Source organism: Calypte anna, chromosome 3, assembly GCF_003957555.1.
Source record: "Calypte anna isolate BGI_N300 chromosome 3, bCalAnn1_v1.p, whole genome shotgun sequence".
Classification (NCBI taxonomy): domain Eukaryota; kingdom Metazoa; phylum Chordata; class Aves; order Apodiformes; family Trochilidae; genus Calypte; species Calypte anna.
Window position 1 is genome coordinate 95396092 of NC_044246.1, and position 18024 is coordinate 95414115.

Below are 18024 nucleotides of genomic sequence, written 5' to 3' on the forward strand. Positions count from 1 at the left end.
TTGGCAATGCCTAGGTCAGTGGTGTGCTAAGACAAGTGCCTACTGTGCTGACTAATACTGCCTGGGTACTCCCACATCAATCTGCCTATTTTCTCATCTGTTTTTTCCTTTTTTAAACTAGTAGCAGTTTGATTCAATGATTGGCCTCTTGCATATGAGCACCCAGCACAGTGAATTTCTGTTGCATCTGAGGTGCCAGTGTGTGTCTTACAAAGAAATAATTCATTTGCTTCATCTGACAAAGGGACAGAGAGGTACGGGTTGCATGACCAAAACACTGCCCACTCATGGTGCTGATTTGGCAGTAGCAAACTCCTTAACTTGGACATGGCTGCCACACTTCTCCACCCTCCTTGCTGCTTTCCTGTCTTTCCTTGCCCGGGTGTGGTTAAAGGGAGAAGAAGAGTAAAGAGCAGTTGTACAGCTTTGCTTGGAACTTACCCAGCACAAGCTGAGCAGGTGCTTTTCCTTCTCTACTCTTCCTCTTGTTCCATTTGTGCAATCCCATGTCTCAGATAGGCTCAGAAAAAAGCTTGCTGTGTGATTGATTCCTCTTCCCAGTAACACTATTGAAGAGAAAGCAAATACAAATGCACAGAGGAGTACCTATTGCTTGGAATATCAAACTGATTACTCATTACCTGTGTTTTAGAGAGTGAATCAATAGCAAATATATTTTTTTTCAGCATCAGGGAGTAATCACCAAACTCTGTAGGTATAATAATAGCTATTTGAGCTGGCTGGCATGTGAGAGCTTAAAATGAAGGTCATGCTCAAAACTGATTGGAATTCAGGGAAAGATTCTTAGCTCATTACCATTACTATAGTGCTGTATTCTACTTACACTGGTAAACAGTTTAAAATACTTGACATGTTATTCAATTAAATCTGTGATTGCTAACTGACAGACCAAAGTGCATTGATTTTTCCAACCACATTACACTAAGTACATGGCACAGTGTTTCATTAACCTGTCTGCTTAACCCTTTCACATTAATTCAATTACCCAGTGTAAAATAAATGTGTAAAATATTAAGTAACTCTAAACTTACAAATTAGAAGGCGTTGCAAGAATATATTCATCTATCAAGATTTATTACTGAATGATTTACAACCTGCTGCATCCCATATTTTTATCCAGATGGCAAAAGTCACTCAGAATGTTTTTTCTCCATACTTTCTCAGTTAATACTGATAGATTCTTAGAGGATAAGACTGAAAAAGGACATGAGATTATCTTCTCTGAGCCCGTCTAGATCACTGGTCATAAATTTTCCTTTTAGTTCAGGTGAAGATCAGTAACTTCAGTCTGACAAAAGCACAATTTGTGGTTCTTGCTAAAGTAAGTCTTCTGTAGAGACAGGCAAGCTTGATTTAAAGATATCAAGAAATGTGCCCCTTCTCTTGTCAGTTATTTTAGTAAATCACTCTCATAGTTAGAAACATGTGCCTTATTTTAAATTTGGCTTTGTCTAGATTTAACTTTCAGCCATTAGTTCTTGGTATGACTTTCTTCACTAGATTAGGTAGTCCCTCACTTGCAACTGTTTTCTGTCTGTGAAAGTTTTCAGTGTTCTTAAATGTCAGACTTTCAATCTTTCAGAGTCTGAACTGCAGGCACTGTATCAAAAAAGCTGTTGTAAATTATGTTTAAGGGGAAGCAGAATAATTGAAAAGCATTCAAAGCAACTAGCTTCTCAAATTTATCTTGCATGTTTTCAATTTTTTGCTCTATGAGGAATGATTTGCATTAGTTAAGGATTGTTGAGAAAGATTCTTTATTTTTAAAGATCAGAGGAAATTTTGTATTTCGTTCTTTTCCTGCAAGGTGTCATCCATAACTTTAGTTACAAAGGCAAAAGTGTATGCCTGTAGACACAAAAACTTGGCTGACTGTTGTGTTTCCCGAAGTCTGATGACCATCTGCTTTCTCCATAATTTTCAAGACCTTGCCCTGTTTCACTTAAGTGAGAAGCAGTCTCAAACTACTCTGTTGGTACCATGGGATGAGAACCTGAACATGGCAGATCCTGGGAAGCATCTGGTGACAGTGACTTACCAGGGTGGTGTTAACAGGAGGGAAGAAGGAAGGGAGCTACTTGAGTGTAATGTTTACATTGCAACCTTGTGAGTTGCAATTGGTATTTGCAGACCTGTTCAACTCTGTGCTCAATAAAAATTTCATAGATAACCCAAGACCTGCACTTTCAAATGAGATTGGGGAAAATTTGGGAGATGGAAGTCACAAAGATGGGGTGGTATTGATTAAGAGGATATCTAGTCTTTTGAATAGTAACTGTCTCACCTTTGATGCAGTTCCAGTTGTCCACAGATGATCCCAAATAACAGGAATTAATGGGATCTATAAATCCTAAAAGGTTTCTACTGCAGTCTCTTGTATAGTATTTTATTTATAGTCAACCAGAGAACTTTGGAAAAGAACCTCATAATAGTACAAAACCTATAGAATGATCTATTAGAAATCTGAACTAGGCTGGTCCTTGTCACCTTTGTTTTTTGTTGTTATTGAGATGTGTCCCTATATGGTTGTTGTTATTCTTTGTGATATCCAGGATAAGCAAATAATCTGAAAAATTCGCCCAGTAACAGCATTCTGTCAATGGTTGCTCTTCCTTCTCTTCTCTGGGTTCAAATCCAAGTCCATAAATCTGATTATTATCTCCATGCATGGAATGGTGTTCTTCCATTGCCATTATGCCCTGCAGGGACTTTTATTCCCTTTCCCAATCTGGCAGCCCATGCTTGTGAGCAGGAGTCATCACAACAGAGCACGCTGTTCTGAAGTGTGCTCTAAGGCAGCGGAAATGAATGCAGTCCAATTCTCAGCTCAGGAGAATTGTGCACCAGGATATTAACTGTACAACTGGCAATGCTGCTTTAGTGGAGGGTCTTCCTCCAGGCACTCACAAGACAGATGGCTTTATCAGTACACAGCCACTTACCTCTGCATTGCAATTGGGAAGAAATACAAATATCTAACTATCTTTGCTAAGCAATTTTACTGCTGTCTGAAATTAAAGCACTCTCCCTTGGTTGTGCTTTGCATTTTTACAGTGACTGACAATTTTGGTTTTATCCCATGATGCTACACACAGACTTCCACCAAGTTTTTAATGCTCACATTAATATATGACACTAAGTTAACAAAGATGAACGCTTTAAACTGTAGGAAACCAAGGTAAAGAAGTTTCTGCATAATCTGGGTAACTGGACACTTCCTGTAGACCATTATCCCTGGTAGGGAAGTATTTTTGTATAAAAGCTCCTAGGGATGAACTGATACGCACCTTGTGGAAAGTCTTTGCAAACCCCATAAAAAGGGCAGTTTCCAGTCTGCAATCCATTAGTCCTCCTTTTCCTGAACTGACCTGTGCATTAATCTTTGGAGTGGTATGAGCCAAGGATTGAAGCAGGGTGTTTCTCAGTAGCAGAATACCTGTCTTGGGCTCAGATGAGTGGTAATACATGAACACGTCTCTCAAACTGGAGTCAGTTTTCCATCAGAGTAAAAAGCTGGTCTAAGCTAAATTTTAAGATGAAGCACCTAGGACATGTGCACCCCCCATCTATTGTAGTACCTGTGCTTCAGTTTCCAAATAAATATGACACAAACTTCCCCTAAGTGAGAGGTAAGACTGAACCATGCTTAACTAGTATTACCACCTTGCTATCAGGGAAAACCAGTTGGCTGAGATTTCTATAAGCAATGAAATGGGAGGAGTCTGCAATCAGATCTTGAAGTAACTTCAAGGTGGGACAGTCTGTCCCAGCAGCTCCTCCCTCACAGAGGATCCATGCACTGAAAGCAGTCTGTCCACCTCAAAACTGGAGAAGTCTATGTCTGATAATCAATAAAAAACTTGTTGACAAGGTTATGATGTAGGAAGGAGGTTAAAAAAACTTGAAGCATTTTTTTTCTTTATATTTTGGGGGAGTGGGGGGGTGGTGTGTACAGTGAGTCCTTATGCATTTCCTGCCTTGAAGAAGTACAGGAAGAGGGAAGGAAGCCCTCTCTCTCACTCTGAGTGAGGAAATAAAATCCCAACAGTTTGTATTTCAAGCCTCCATTTGTCTGCACATCTGGGAAGACCCTGATAGTTATATGAGAGGGTGAAGATGACATGGTAGATGAAGTAAGGAAACCAGGAAGAAGAATAAAAGGGTGTATCCAATGAGGAGTCCTGTGTGCTCTTCATAAAGAAACTTTTCCTACATTTTGTTATACCCTTTCTCCCCTTTCCTATATCTTTCCTATATCCTATTTTTTTGACTGTGCTTCATCTATATGGAGATGGGAGGACTAAAGCTGCTTACATTTTTAAAAATACAGTTTTGATGTGTTTTTTGAAGTGTACTTTGATTTGTGCTCTAGATCTTTCCAAATAATTTTGGTTGCTTCTTTCACCCCTCACTGGTTACCGAGATGACATCATCATAGAACTGTTATTTCATTCCTGAACAGTCCTTATCAGTTTATGTAATTATGTTCTTTTCCCTACATGAATTTCATCTGCTGTTTTATCACAAGTTGTTCATTGTCATAGCTCTCTCCTGCAGCTCTGCATAGTCAGCTTTCAATTTAACTCCCCGTAATAAATGTAGTGGAATCAGCAGACTGTGTTCCCCCATTATTTATCACCTTTTCCAGGTCACTTAGGACTTTGCTGAGCATCACAGGTCCTGGCACTAAGTCCTCTAGGAGTGCCTTGGTGATTTTATTCCAGTGGAAAAACCCTGAATTCCTACTTTTTCTTTCCTATTTTTTAATTACTTATTACTTTGAATTAGAATCTTCTTAGTTTATGAGACTTCCCTTTCAAGAGGTTGTTTGGTTTTGGGGTTTTTTTGCAATACATTTTAAAAATGCACTTTATTAGTGTCCTTCTCCACTTATTTGTTGATTCCTGAAAAAAAATGCCAATAGGCTTGTGAAGCATGTCTTCCCCTTATAGAAGCTTAATGACGTGCTTCCCAATATATGTTTCCATATTTCTTCTCATTCTGTTCCTTGCAATGGTCCCTGCTGACTTCCTGGAAGACGTAATCAGGTTCACTGGTCTGTAGTTCCTTAGATCCCCCCTGGGACCCTTTGTAAAAATTAGCTATTTCACCACCTCCCCTGGCTCTGAGACAATTCCCAGGGAGAGGTTACACACCACAGTGTGCAGTTGTTGTTTCATCCTTTGGTTGGTTTAGGTGAATACCATCAGGTCCTAGTGAGTCTTCATGTTTTGCCATGAGAAATACAACCTCTGAGAGAGGAACTCCATGCTAAGTCCAGTGCATCATGCTTAAGTGCAAATGTTCACTCTTGATTCGTTTTCCCATTTTCCACTTCTAGGTAATATGAAGTCCATTTCAATCATTTCTGCTTGACCTCACAATTAGACAGCTACAAAATTTTTACCAGAATAACAGCCACGTAATAAAAAAATAAATGTTCTAGAAACACTACTCTTGATTAATGTATTCTTCCTGTTTTATTTCTGCATAGATTGCTTTGCCCTCTTCTTTTGAAGTTGTTGAAAGAATATTCTAGTGTTCATCTAGAGAGTTCACAACAGAAGATGTGTACCTTTAGGCAGGATTATGCCTGGAAATAGATTCTTAATCATGTTAAATAGCCACAATTGTGCTGGCACAATGTCGTGCCAGAAGTCTCCTTAAGGGATTAGAAGATTTAAGTAGGAATACAGATAGTAAGGGATGGGAACCCTGTGTAATTGGCAATATGAAAGCAATTACAAGGAAACAAAACAAGGGGATGTCAGAAAGTGTGCGAGAGCAGAAATTCAATGAGCAAGGTTCCCATTAAAGCTGTGTAATTTAAATTAAAGCTTTGAGGCATTTTCTATCATACTTGGGGGGCTCCAGTAATTTGTATCTTTTTATACTACAGCATGAAGTCTTACAAGACAATTTACAGACCTTTTGTGGTTTGGGTAGACTAATTAATTTACCTGTTACACTGGAAATGCACAGTATACAGCAAACTATATATATATATTCAGGCCTTTATACCTGCAAGGATGGATCACAGCACTTACAGTTTCTAAACCCTTTTTGGATGTTACAGATCTAGATATCCATTACTGCTAAAAGTAAATAACGTTCCTAAGAGACCACCTAGGAATGCCTCAGTAATCTACAGTTGCATATGCAGGAATAGCAAAAGTCAGTAAAATTCTACGAATTGAAAAGAGCTCTAAATTAATTTCAACTGTGACCACCTGCAGAACAAGCTCCAGCCCTTCCAAAAGAATATTCTGCAGGTGTGTTTAGAAGGTGGATCAGTTGCTTTGAAGTGTAGACCTTAAAGTTCAAGGATTTTAAAAAGATTAAAAAAGACCATCAAACTGTCTAGGATTCATGACTCAAAATTTAAAAAGACATATGGAATATTGTAACCCACACATTTTGACAATCTGAAAATTTTGTTGGAAGAAACAGGTAGCAGTGAAATGATTGACTGAAGTTGTGTATTTCTGTTATAAATCAGTCCCTTAGAATTTGAATCAAAGTTGATTGTGATCATACTTTGAATGTATCTATATTACCTTCTCAGAGTGAATACTTTTCCATTCCAGGGTCCTGGTACACTCTCTAAATATCCATATATGGGGCAGTTTTTTCACACTGTGGCTGTGCTCTGAAAAAAAAAATGCCCCTAGCTATAGAAAAGCAGAGGATATTGTATGAGAGGGTCTTTCTTGTACATAAAATACATCAAGTCCTTTGCAAGCCTCCCAGTCTTTCACAGGCACCACAGGAGACCTCGTGGCCTTCTGTCCTCTCTGCCATACCCAAATACCTGCAGTTCCAGAATTACATCTCAGGAGGCTCCTTCTTAAGCTCTCTGATTTGTGTTATTCACAGTGAAGATTTGTCATGTGTGTAACAGAATTGCAATGTTGGATGCAGAGGAGGAAGAACCCTGCTCTTTAGTTAAAAAAGCATTTGCTTGTTTTCATGAGTAAGCAATTTCACAGCAGCATGATCTGTCCAGCTTTTTACAAAAAAGTAGTTCACATTCAAAAGGCTCTGGGCTGTGTGGGTTATTCACATGGGACCCGAGGCAGGTCAGTATCTCTATACACTGTATTAAGCTGCAAAAGATACCTGAGGTGCCATGATGAAACTTCTCATTATCTGGGATGCTTTGCAGATGGTGTAAGGAATGCCCATGAGGATATGGAGTCACCTTTTTTTCTCATCAGCCACAGAACTAGCAAAGGACACAATGGGAAGAGTTCTCATCACAAATTGTAATATAATTTCTCAAATCAACTCTCACAGTTCAAAACACCCACTGAGGACTGGCTAGCCAAGAACACACGCTCAGCTGGCACAGAAGCCTCTGTCTGGTAGCTGTCTTGATGTAGATACCCATCTTAGTGGCCTTGGGGAAGCAGAAGAGGGAGAGAGGATTTGCCTTACTCCTTAACCAGCTCACCCCCATGTGTTCCTTCTCTTCTTAACTGGAAGGAAATTACAGGGTGTTCACAGGAAAAAGCCTAACATCTTGTTTCTTAGCAAAGTAGCAACCATTATTTGTAACCCCTGTAGAGCAACAAATAATACACTGTCTTGGATTAATAGCAGCTAATTGCCATATGCAATTACAGGAGTTGATGTGTTCTTGAGTATTGATGTGTCTCACAAGTCAGATATTTCTGTCTCCATATATATCCATAATGTGCCACAGGCTTCTCTAGTAAGATCAGCAGTGCCTTGTTAGCTGAAAAATGGTGTTAAATTATGATACCTATGTTCTTCACAGTCAGGTTTGCATTGCTTGTCCTTCCATTGTGCTGCCTTGCTGCAGTAGCTGCTACATGCTCTGAATCCTGGGATCATGGTGAGACAGTGCAGTACACTTAAGAGAAAAGGGGAGCTTGATTACCAACTGTTTTCCAGGGTTAAATGGGATGCTGGATCTCTACTGGAAGTCTGTCCACTGCCTGCCAGATGTCAACCTTCCTAGAATAATTGATGTAATGAAATAGTTCCACCAGTATGCACCCAGCTAATTCCCAGGCCAATGAGAACAGTCCATACTGTTCCAGCTTCTCTGGTAGCTTATTGTACTTGCTGGTTTCTGAAACAGTCTCAAACGGAGCAAGGCACAAAGCTTTCCTCAGAAATGACAGCCTTTATTCTGCTATGCATTTTAATCACTTAAACCAATTTCTGGGAGTGGTATCGACAGAAGACACAATAGGGAGGTGCTTGTGATGTGGTGTCACTTGCACAGCAAGCAGGAAAACTTCTCCCAGTCTGTATTTGCTAGAACAGTTTTCTGTTCCAGTCCAACACAGATTCTGCAAAGCTGCACAAGTCACTAAGGCAGACCCAAATGTCAGAGCTGTCAGTCGTTGCTGTGAGTGTAATGTCACCTTTTTGAAAGGTGGTACTTCCATTAAGGTCTTCAGACCTGCAAGACCTCACACAGGTCTCTCTGTTAATGCTCATTCTTGGTCTGGTGTTATTTGTGGGTTTTTACATTTTGGTGGGGTTTTTTGATTTTCAGTTGTAAAATTATTAAGTACATCTGCACTAGTACACACCATAGTTACAGAAAAACTGACAGTGAGTTTATTCACCCAACTTCAAGTACTGCAGCTAGGCTTTTGAAGGCATCCAGTAACTGGGGAATAAGGCAAAAATCAGTGTTCAAGAACATCACTGCTCATGATGATAAGGAAGTGAAGAGGAAGGATTTGACAAACCTCCTTTTGTGAGGTGAAAACATTTGTATAACTTCTTGCTGTAATACATACCTTTCATTTGCTCTGGTCGTCTTAGTAGGTGTTCTTCATACTAACTTCACTTTGAATTCTGCTCTAATCTGTAGGGTGCAGTTCACATGCCTGGCTGTGTTTACATTATCACTGTCTGACAGCTGGAATAGTGCATCCAGTTCTGGACTCCCCAGTTCGAGGGCAGGAGATTACTGGACAGAGTCCAGCAGAGAGCAACAAAGGTGACTGGGGGATTGGAGCATCTCTCTTAGGAGGAAAGGCTGAGAGAGCTGGGACACCCTGTCCTGGAGAAGAGAAGGCTGAGGGGAGACTTTACTGATGTCTACAAATATCTAAAGGGTGGGTGCAAGGAAGATGGAGCCAGATTCTTCTCACTAGTTCCCAGTGACAGGACAAGAAGCAACGGGCACAAACTGGAACATAGGAAGTTCCACTTAAACATAAGAAAAAACTTCTTTATCATGAGTGTGACAAGGCACTGGAACAGGCTGCCCAGGAAGGTTGTGGAGTCCCCTTCTCTGAAGACGTTCAAAACCATCCTGGATGCAGTCCTGTGGAATGTGCTCTGGGTGATCCTGCTTTAGTAGGAGAGTTGGACTAAATGATCTATAGAGGTCACTTTCAACTCTTGACAGTTCTGTGATTCTGTTTCTGCACTGGCTGTAGTCACTGTGCTATCAAGCATCACTTCTTTCCCTGATCTTAAACATCTAAAACATCTTAAACATCTAAACTAGGTAAATTACAACAGGGGCTAGTTCTGAGGCAGTCATCAAGCCACATCTGGAGTTAGGAGAAAGGGATCCAGCCCCACATGACCAGAACTGGGTTCCAGATGAGCTGTGCTTGTGCCTTTGTGCTATACCTGTGCTGCTGCAGGTGAAAGTAGCGCTAATCTGCCTTTGCTTTGGAAATACTTTATTTATTTGTAAAATATTATGATTTTACTTTTTTTCCCTATAGTGTCTAACAGATACAAACTGCAGCAAGTTCTAACATAAAATTTTATTTCATGGTAGAAGTTCTCCTTCCCCCTTAGCAGAAATTAACTTGTTTTTCTGCTATTAAGTCTTTAGCTGTTAAATTTTTTGACAGGGTAGGCAGGCTGCAAATGCAGGAGTAACTGCTTGGCAGCGGTGCTGTGGGAAGTGAACAAATAAATTCTCAGTGGGAAATAAATGAATAGTTTAAGCTACTTCAGTCGTAACTCCATGAGCTTCAGCAACACAATCTCTTGCTGCTCTCTATCCGTCACCTTAGATGGCTTTGAGAACTGAACTATCTATGTCTCAGCTCATCTCCACAGTGTTTCCATCCTCTGTTACTGACAGTATTTCTTCCTGATGTCATCAGTGTAGTCCAATACATCTCCCTCATTTTGTGCTCCTGTGTATTACAACAATATGACTAACATTGTTCCTATTCCTTGCCTGCCTTATCTTAAAATTCATTAACCACCTTCACATCCCTCCTTAATGCTGTGCTTTGCTGCAACGCCTACAAAAATTTGGAAATAATCTGACTATGAGTGAGCTGAGAACATTGCCTTGCATGCCAAGCAATATATTCTCTTTGTTTTCCTGGCCCACTCCATCTGTTGGAGGAGCCTCCCCGTGGTTTGTAGGCTCTTTGAGGCAGGACCATCTCTTTCTTCTATGAGCTGGCCAATCCTGCTTCCTTTACAGAGCTGGTGTTTTAATTACCTTTGTTTTGGGCAAAATTCCTTTTAGCTTAGCTTTGGTATATAAACGATGCACAAAATGATTTGTAAGGATGTACTCTCAGATCTAATAACTGCTGAAGTCAAAAAGTCCAGAATTAGTCATTTGGTTATGAGTAGAGGAAGATTTGCTGGTTTGTTTTCTTTATGTGGTTTGTTTTATTTATTGGCCTACAGCACTTGGTGTTAACTCTTGTCCCTCACAAAGAGTAGCAGTGGAAGATGTGAGTAGGTTCAGAATTCTGCTTATATTCCTCCACCCTGGCCTCTTTAAGGATAACGATTTTTGGAAAGTACTTCTTTAGTCAAATATCTGAATTATTTTCAAAATTAGAGCTTTAAAATAATACATGTTTCTGTTGTTGTCCACATAAAAATTGAAATTGTGTATGCTTGCTGGGAAATCCTCTTTTAAAATGCTGCTGTATCATTGTGGAAGGCCTAGAGTAAATCAAGCTTAATGACCCTCAAAGCCACTGGGGAGTCTTGCTTTAAAACAGTTTATTGTTCAGAAATGCACCACACATAGACCTGCAGTGTTCTACCTGCAATTTTTATCCATCGGGTAGGAACAACAACTGTTGGGAAACAGCAGCTCCAACCCTTGAGCACAGAGCAGGTTGCAAGTAAGTGATGCTCATAGGATGTACACTTAGCATCATGTTCCATGGTGTGCCATAACCTCCATTCTTCTGACAGACTCCTGTCTGCCAGTGTGCAGCCTGCCTTCCCTTGGCAGGGGGTGCCCATCACCCCCACTGCCCATGGGACAGGATTTTCCCCTCTTTGGGGATTTTCCCCTCAAGTTTTTACTCTTGTTCTGTCATTCTTGTGGCCTTGCCCCACAAAGCTGGCCATGTGGCCATGGCTGGTTCTCATAGGAAGCAGCTGCCATCAGTGGGAGAATCCTTTCCTCTGCTTATCCTACCACTGCTTGGAGTCCAAATAATAGATGTGCAGGGAGTGTAGCAGTCAGTCAGCACACACCAGCCCTGGCCAGAGGGCACCAGTGGGCAATAATAGCATCGCAAACAGGCCCCACCAGCAGTGGTTGGAGCAGGTCTCAATGAGACTTGTGTCCTTTCCACAAGGGATTTTATTGGGTGTCCCTGCCTCACTGCAGGAGAGTTCTGAGGACACTGCTCATCCTCATCACTTCTCTTGCCATTGGCCACTAAGAACTTTCCCCTTTTCTGTTTTCTCTCTCTCTCCTGTACTTCCACTTCCTCTATTGTTTCCTTTTTTCACCAAAAGCAACTCTCACTGTTACACTCCATGCATTCCATCAGCCACAGCCACATCTTTGTGCATATGAACCTGTCTCAACATCTTTTGTGTAACAGCCACTGGGCTTCCACAAAAGTGTTAGAGAAACTACTCTCCCCAGCTGCCATCCCCTGTGGTTTCAGGCTCTCTACCAGCTTGCCTTCCTCCTCTCTCCCTGCCTCCCTCCCTCCCTCCCTTTGCTTCAGGAGGATTAAAAAAAATTAGAAATAGGGTTGTTTGAGATACAAGAAAGCAGAGGGAAAATAGCATGTCTGAATGTATGCAATGGACTGCCACAGGGGTGAGAGGGCCCACTATCAGCCAGAATCTCTTGAAAGGAGGTTGTAGTGAGGTAGGGATTGGTCTCTTCTTTCAAGTAACAAGTAATGAGAGGAAGTGGCCTGTGCCAGGGAAGGTATAGATTGGATATTAGGAAAAATGTCTTCACCAAAAGGGTTGTCAGGCACTGGAACAGGTTGCATCAGGAAGTGGTTGAATCACCATTCCTGCAGCTATTTAAAAGATGTGCAGATGTGCTTAGGGACATCATTTAGTGGTGGACTTCATAGTTGTTAGGCAATAGATTCAATTATTTTGAAGGTCTTTTCTACCTTAAATGATTCTACAATGACAGTGTAGTTTCAGCCTAAACTTCAGAAGCATCTTTATTAGAGTGGTGAACAGCACAGGTTTGGTGTGGACCACAAAACCTACCGAAGAGCAGGAGCCTGAGCCCCATGGTACCGTGCTGCCCCTGCTGCTTGCCACTGCCTCTGGTGGCCAATGCTGACATGAGTAAACCTGCACCCTGCTCCAGAGGCAGGGATGTGCTCATGGGCAGCACCCTGTGCTCTTCAGGGAGAGCCACTCAAGGGAGGGAAACCTGTAATGCTGTGAAAAGAAGTTGTTCCTGTTGCTCAGTTCCTACTGCATGTGGGAAAACAGCCCTTGCTGGTCTGAAAGGCAGAGGATTACAATGAAGAAATGTGTAATTTCATTATTGATTTCTCCTCTTAATGGAAATAGAGCACAAGGTGGTGAATATTGACAGCTGAGTTCAAAGTGTCCTTCAGCTCTAATTTTGGGTTGGGGAGAATGTCACTATACCATTTGCATTCATAACTGCTTGATGCCTATTGGAAAACCGTGTCTCCATCAAGCAGTGCAGGCATTAGCAGATGAATGAGGTGTGTAGTCTCCGCTGCATGTGGGGCCACAGGGTATTTCCTGAAAGCCCTTTGCTATTCCTGCTTTTCCTGCTCCATTAGCTGGTCCCCTGGCCATGAGGGGCACATTCATCTTTGTGCTGTGGCACAAATTCTCAGTTCTCAGAAAAGAACAGAGGCAGCCCCTTGTTTGTTCAGCTTTCTCCTGAAACAGCCTGGGAGGGTTATTCTTTCAGAGTCCTTGGGGATGTAATACAGATTTTTGTAACACCTGGAATTACAGAAGTAGTTTTACAATGCAGCTGCATTGAACCTGGCTAAGAAATCATTTTTAAAGACAGCTGTGGTATTCAGAGCATAGTCTTTGCCTTCCCTTCCCTTTTATTTTCCACACAAGGAAAACTGGTTGGAAATCTCTTTCTTTCTGAATGCCATGCCACAGGTGCAATTCGTTGAATGGAAAGACTTTTACAAAAAATGACAAATTTTTTGCAAATCCTAAAACTCTGATACTGCAGTAAGTCATTTTTTCTTTAAATGCAGGCAAGGCTGGAAATTAAAAGGAAAAACTCAGCATGCCAATACAATATTTCCTGTAGTTAAGGTACACAGCACTTAAGATTTAGCATGGGGTCACTGTGCAAGTTGCATATTTAAAACCATCCAAACAAATAAGAAAAATCCAACAGAATGGGAAGTTTCCCAGTTTCTTGCTTTTAGTATTTATATTGACAGCATAGGATGAGTTCAACTCAAGTTGCCTTTTTGGTGGACGAGACATAGCACAGGGTCCATGTGGTATAAATGTGGTGCAGTGAGAGGAAAATGAGATCTGCCAGTTGTGTGCAGTAAGACAGAGCCTCAGAAGAAAACATACATGTATATCCTTCGTATATAAATATATCCTGTATATATAACATTAATTAAGCACCTGCTGAAAAGTAAATGAATTATGAAAACTCTTGATAAGTGGTATCATGTATTACCTAATCTGGAGTATTTCGAAGTATTTCTCCAAGAAATATTTCATGTTTCTGTTCTTTTACAACAGGAATATTCCTTGGAGAGCTTTAGGCTGCTGTAGCAGAGACTAAATGGATGTAATTTAGCACTGTTCTATAGCACAGTTGTGTTGAAAACTGATATGGACTCATTGTGCAGGCTGGTGCTATGCTGACTTATACCACCTGAGGAGTTTTGTCTTGCATGGATGCAAGTATGACTGCAACTGGAACTTATTTTTAAATGTGGCTCCAAATAACCCTACTCAAGCACATCCTTTCAATCCAGGTCATGGCTGCATTAAGCTTCCTATCCAGTCAGGTTGACCTATGAGTATAAATGCGTGCTCTAAGTTACTAAAAGCCATCCAATCCTATTTGCATTGTCACTCTACAAGACAAAATGCTATCATGACCTCCTTTTTTGATGTCCATGGCTATCAATAAAGCAGGTTTAGGCCCCTATTTCAGCTCTTGCATTGCACTTTTAATGAGCTTCAGGCACCCCCAGAGAGTTTTCCAATATTGCAAGACATACCTGGCCCCAGCAGGACAGTCAGGGCCCTGCCAACCCCCTGGAGGTGCAGACAGATCCAGACAGATACCATGTGGCAGGTTATGCAACTCAGCTGGGCTTTATATACCCCTAGGACCTTAAGCATGTAAAGGGCTCCAGGGAAAAGAGCATCAGGTGAGGAAAGAATTTCTTCATGCTGTGCTCCTTAGAGTGCTTGTGGCATTGTAGTAAACCATAATTAGAATAAAACTCCTGTTTCATTAGGGGGTCAACTTGTAAAAAAACCCTGGGATTTTATTAATGTTTTGTGTGTTCTAAAATTGCAGGAGCTGAAAATCTACGCCTCAGAAATCATGGTTATAACTCTCCGGAGAATGATACCTGGGTATATAAGGTTGTTACAGGTATGAAAATTTTTTCCTACTTTTAATTAGATCTTTGAAATACCAGTGTTTCTTTTGCTCACACTGATTTTATTTCAAATTATTTCATTACCAGCCCAAGGGAATGCTGGCTTCTGGTGGGTTAACTTCGATAACATCTCAAAGAAGCCTTAATTAAGCCTCTACTGAAAAGTAAATGAATTATGATAATTCTTGATAATTGGTATCATGCTGGAATACCAAATGTAGAATACTTGGAAGGAATTTATGTTTTTGCAGTGCTTAAACAAAAACTACTTCACCAGTTTCTCTTGCAAATGCTTTGTGTGTTTGGGGCAGTAGGAAAATGTTAATGGTAGAGAGAGTGATGGGTTCCTAAGTGACTCAAATGAGCTGTCAGTGAAACACTCAACCAGCTTCTGTGGTTATGATATTGAAACCCCAAGCAGTATTGACCCCTGGAACATTAAAAGGCCAAGGTATTGATCACTATATGAAGAAAAAAAAAAACACAACCTTGCATAGAAAATGTTTTAAGTCAGAGAATAAACCAGCCAAAGCCATTTACCAAATAGAACATCTTGCTTATTATTGTACTCCATACTTTGATTTTTACAGTGTATCTATATTCTTTCATTGGAGAATCTCAGAGCTCTGAACAATGTGATCTGCATTCAAAATTATAGACTAAAGTAGATGAGAGGTCATAGTTGGGTAGAGGAGAGGCTGAGCTAAGGGTACCACGTTGGAGTCCTAGCAGTCAATTTATTTCGTGTTTCCCTGCTTATCTTTTCATATCAGCTTACATAGTAATTTTATTTGGAATGTCCTTTATCTTTATTTATTCTGCTGCTGAAGTAGCCACACTGCCAGCCACATTTAGCAAGGTCAGTGCACTCAGCTCTGATGATTCTGTGATTATTGAAGCTTACATAAAAAACCTAGAATCTGAAAGTGAAGATCAGGCTCCATGGAATCTGTCACTCCTGTAGGTGATGCCATACTTTCCTTCCATGGACTGCAAGGGAAAGCATAAAAAAATCTTTAAGGCCTAACCATAATTACATATAAGAAATGCTGCATCTGGAAAGATGCATAATATATTTTAATTTTTGATCTCAATAAGTATAGGAATTTGTGGCTTGCTCTTTAGGAGGTCCATGCAACTGTGTTTCTGCTTCAGTCACTGTATCATACATACTAGGCAAGAAGCATTAATTTGATGTATTTTATGATTGTATTCAGATAATGAATAAATAGTTATTATCTTGTCATTTCCTGCTTCTTTGTTGGATTTGACAAGGAGACTGTGTTAAAAGTTGTCTACTTGTTCTAGTCCTACCTGCAGAGCTAATCTAAGATGTTATTGATCCCTTTTAGCCTTGATTTCCTGAATTAATAACTAACATTCAAGGGAGCATCACTGTGTTAGTAGCTAATCTATGAGAAGGAAGAGATCTTTGTACTTAAAGTCTCTTCTCCTTTATCCCTAAGCCTCTGCAGTTGATTCAGCTCCTCTCCTCTGCCAAGTAGCCAGAGGGAACCCCATTAAAGTCACCAAAATCAATGAGTTACAAATGAAAGAAAAATCGGATCAGAAATGTATCCTTTCTAAAGAGGGGCCTTCCAAAACGGGCAATACTTTGTGCTGAATACTCTTCATTGGGCAGCAAAGTCATACTATATTAAGTGACATGGGGAGGAAAAAAAGTGCTTTGTAGGTTCCAAAAACTTGTTTTTTGCCTTTCCCTCAGCTGAATCAGCATGTAACTTGCCCTGTGTCTCCCACAGACTCAAGCTGCAGGAAAAATCATTATCAACTCATCAGACACACTGCTGCACCGGGCAGCGCTGCTGCTGGGCATGTGTGGGATCAGTATATCCAGCTACAGCACACACCAACTAACTCGACAGAAGAGGCTTCCCTTGACCCATTAAGCTCTGCTGGGACTCGACCCGAGGAGTAAAGGCTGATGTCAGCAGTACTGATGTGTGGCTTTTCTGCCTCAGTTACCCGTGTGGAGGTAATGAGATACTTTGCAGCCATGACTTCCACGTGCAAAGTTAAAAAGGTGGAAGAATCGCAGACTTCTTCCAGAAAGAAATAAAGAATAAGGACAGCAGAGGCATCGGATCCCCAAATAAGACAATTGTACATCTGCTTTTGTTTCCCAGTGTATACATAGAGAGTAATCTAAAGGTATAAAATACAGCTAAAACTGGAGTAGGTGTAAACAGATTGATGGAGGGACCATGTTTCATTGCAGCTTTTGTAGACTGAGTCCTATGCAAAGACTGCTTTTTATAAAGAAAGTCAGAAGCAATATATTCATAGCATCACAGAATCATGATAAGAGTTAAACCAAGCAAAAATAGTCTCTTGCAGAGCCTTTGTACTGTTATATCTAACTAGATTTGTACATTTGTGTGTATTACAGATATTGTGCACTCTAACCTTTAATATTGAATCTTAAACATTTCTTGATGCTTTTTGTGTAGAAACATTTGTCTTTTTTAACACAAGCTGGTAGTCTTCTGCAACATCAGTGATGGCCAGAGGCTATGTCATCCATATGGTGTTGGGAAGAACCATGGCACCAGATGAGATAACTTTGTAGTTCTATACAGAAATGCTTTACTCTAGAAAATATCAGTAAAATACAGGGCTGGGTTTTGTTTCAGAGTTCTATATCTTATCATACTCCTCTGCAAAGCCCACTCATCCTATAATATATATTATGATAAAAATAAAATTAGGCATTGACCTTTTTTCCCCCCTCCATTTCTCTTGTTTTCTTGTTCTTCTTTCTCAATACAATACCTTATTCAGGAATGTTCTGTTACTATTGGTTTGCGTTTTTCCAACTGTTCCCAGTGTTTTATGTAAACGTGGTTTTGTAGGCTCTTCTGTGCATATGTTAGTGTTTAAAATCCTTTGTTCTCAGTTAATAAATACAAACATTATTTCTGAGGTTTTTCTCTGTTTAAAATTATTTCTCCTGTCAACAGTGTTTATATTCAACCACTAAGGGGCATCCTACACAGCTCAATATTTTAAGGTATTCAGATTGCTCATTGCAATGTTACAAATGCAAATTGAATTAGGTTGAAATTTTTGCCTCCTTTTTTTCTTTTTAATATTGTTCTTGCCCCTTTTTCCCTTTCTCCCCCCTTAAAGAAATGTCTCT

The 18024-nt window shown here is 40.3% G+C and overlaps 1 protein-coding gene across 3 annotated transcripts in view; it reads left to right on the top strand.

Annotated features, from left to right (window-relative positions):
* Window positions 1–17008, top strand: part of ERICH1 (glutamate rich 1) — an 87086-nt gene extending 70078 nt beyond the window's left edge. For all 3 annotated transcript variants that reach the window (XM_030447654.1, XM_030447655.1, XM_030447657.1), the window contains 2 exons: window positions 14780–14857; window positions 16628–17008. In XM_030447654.1, the coding sequence (XP_030303514.1) occupies window positions 14780–14857; window positions 16628–16803 (254 nt within the window). In that variant the 3' untranslated portion in view covers window positions 16804–17008. The remainder of the gene's footprint in view (window positions 1–14779; window positions 14858–16627) is intronic.
* Window positions 17009–18024: the final 1016 nt, after the last annotated feature.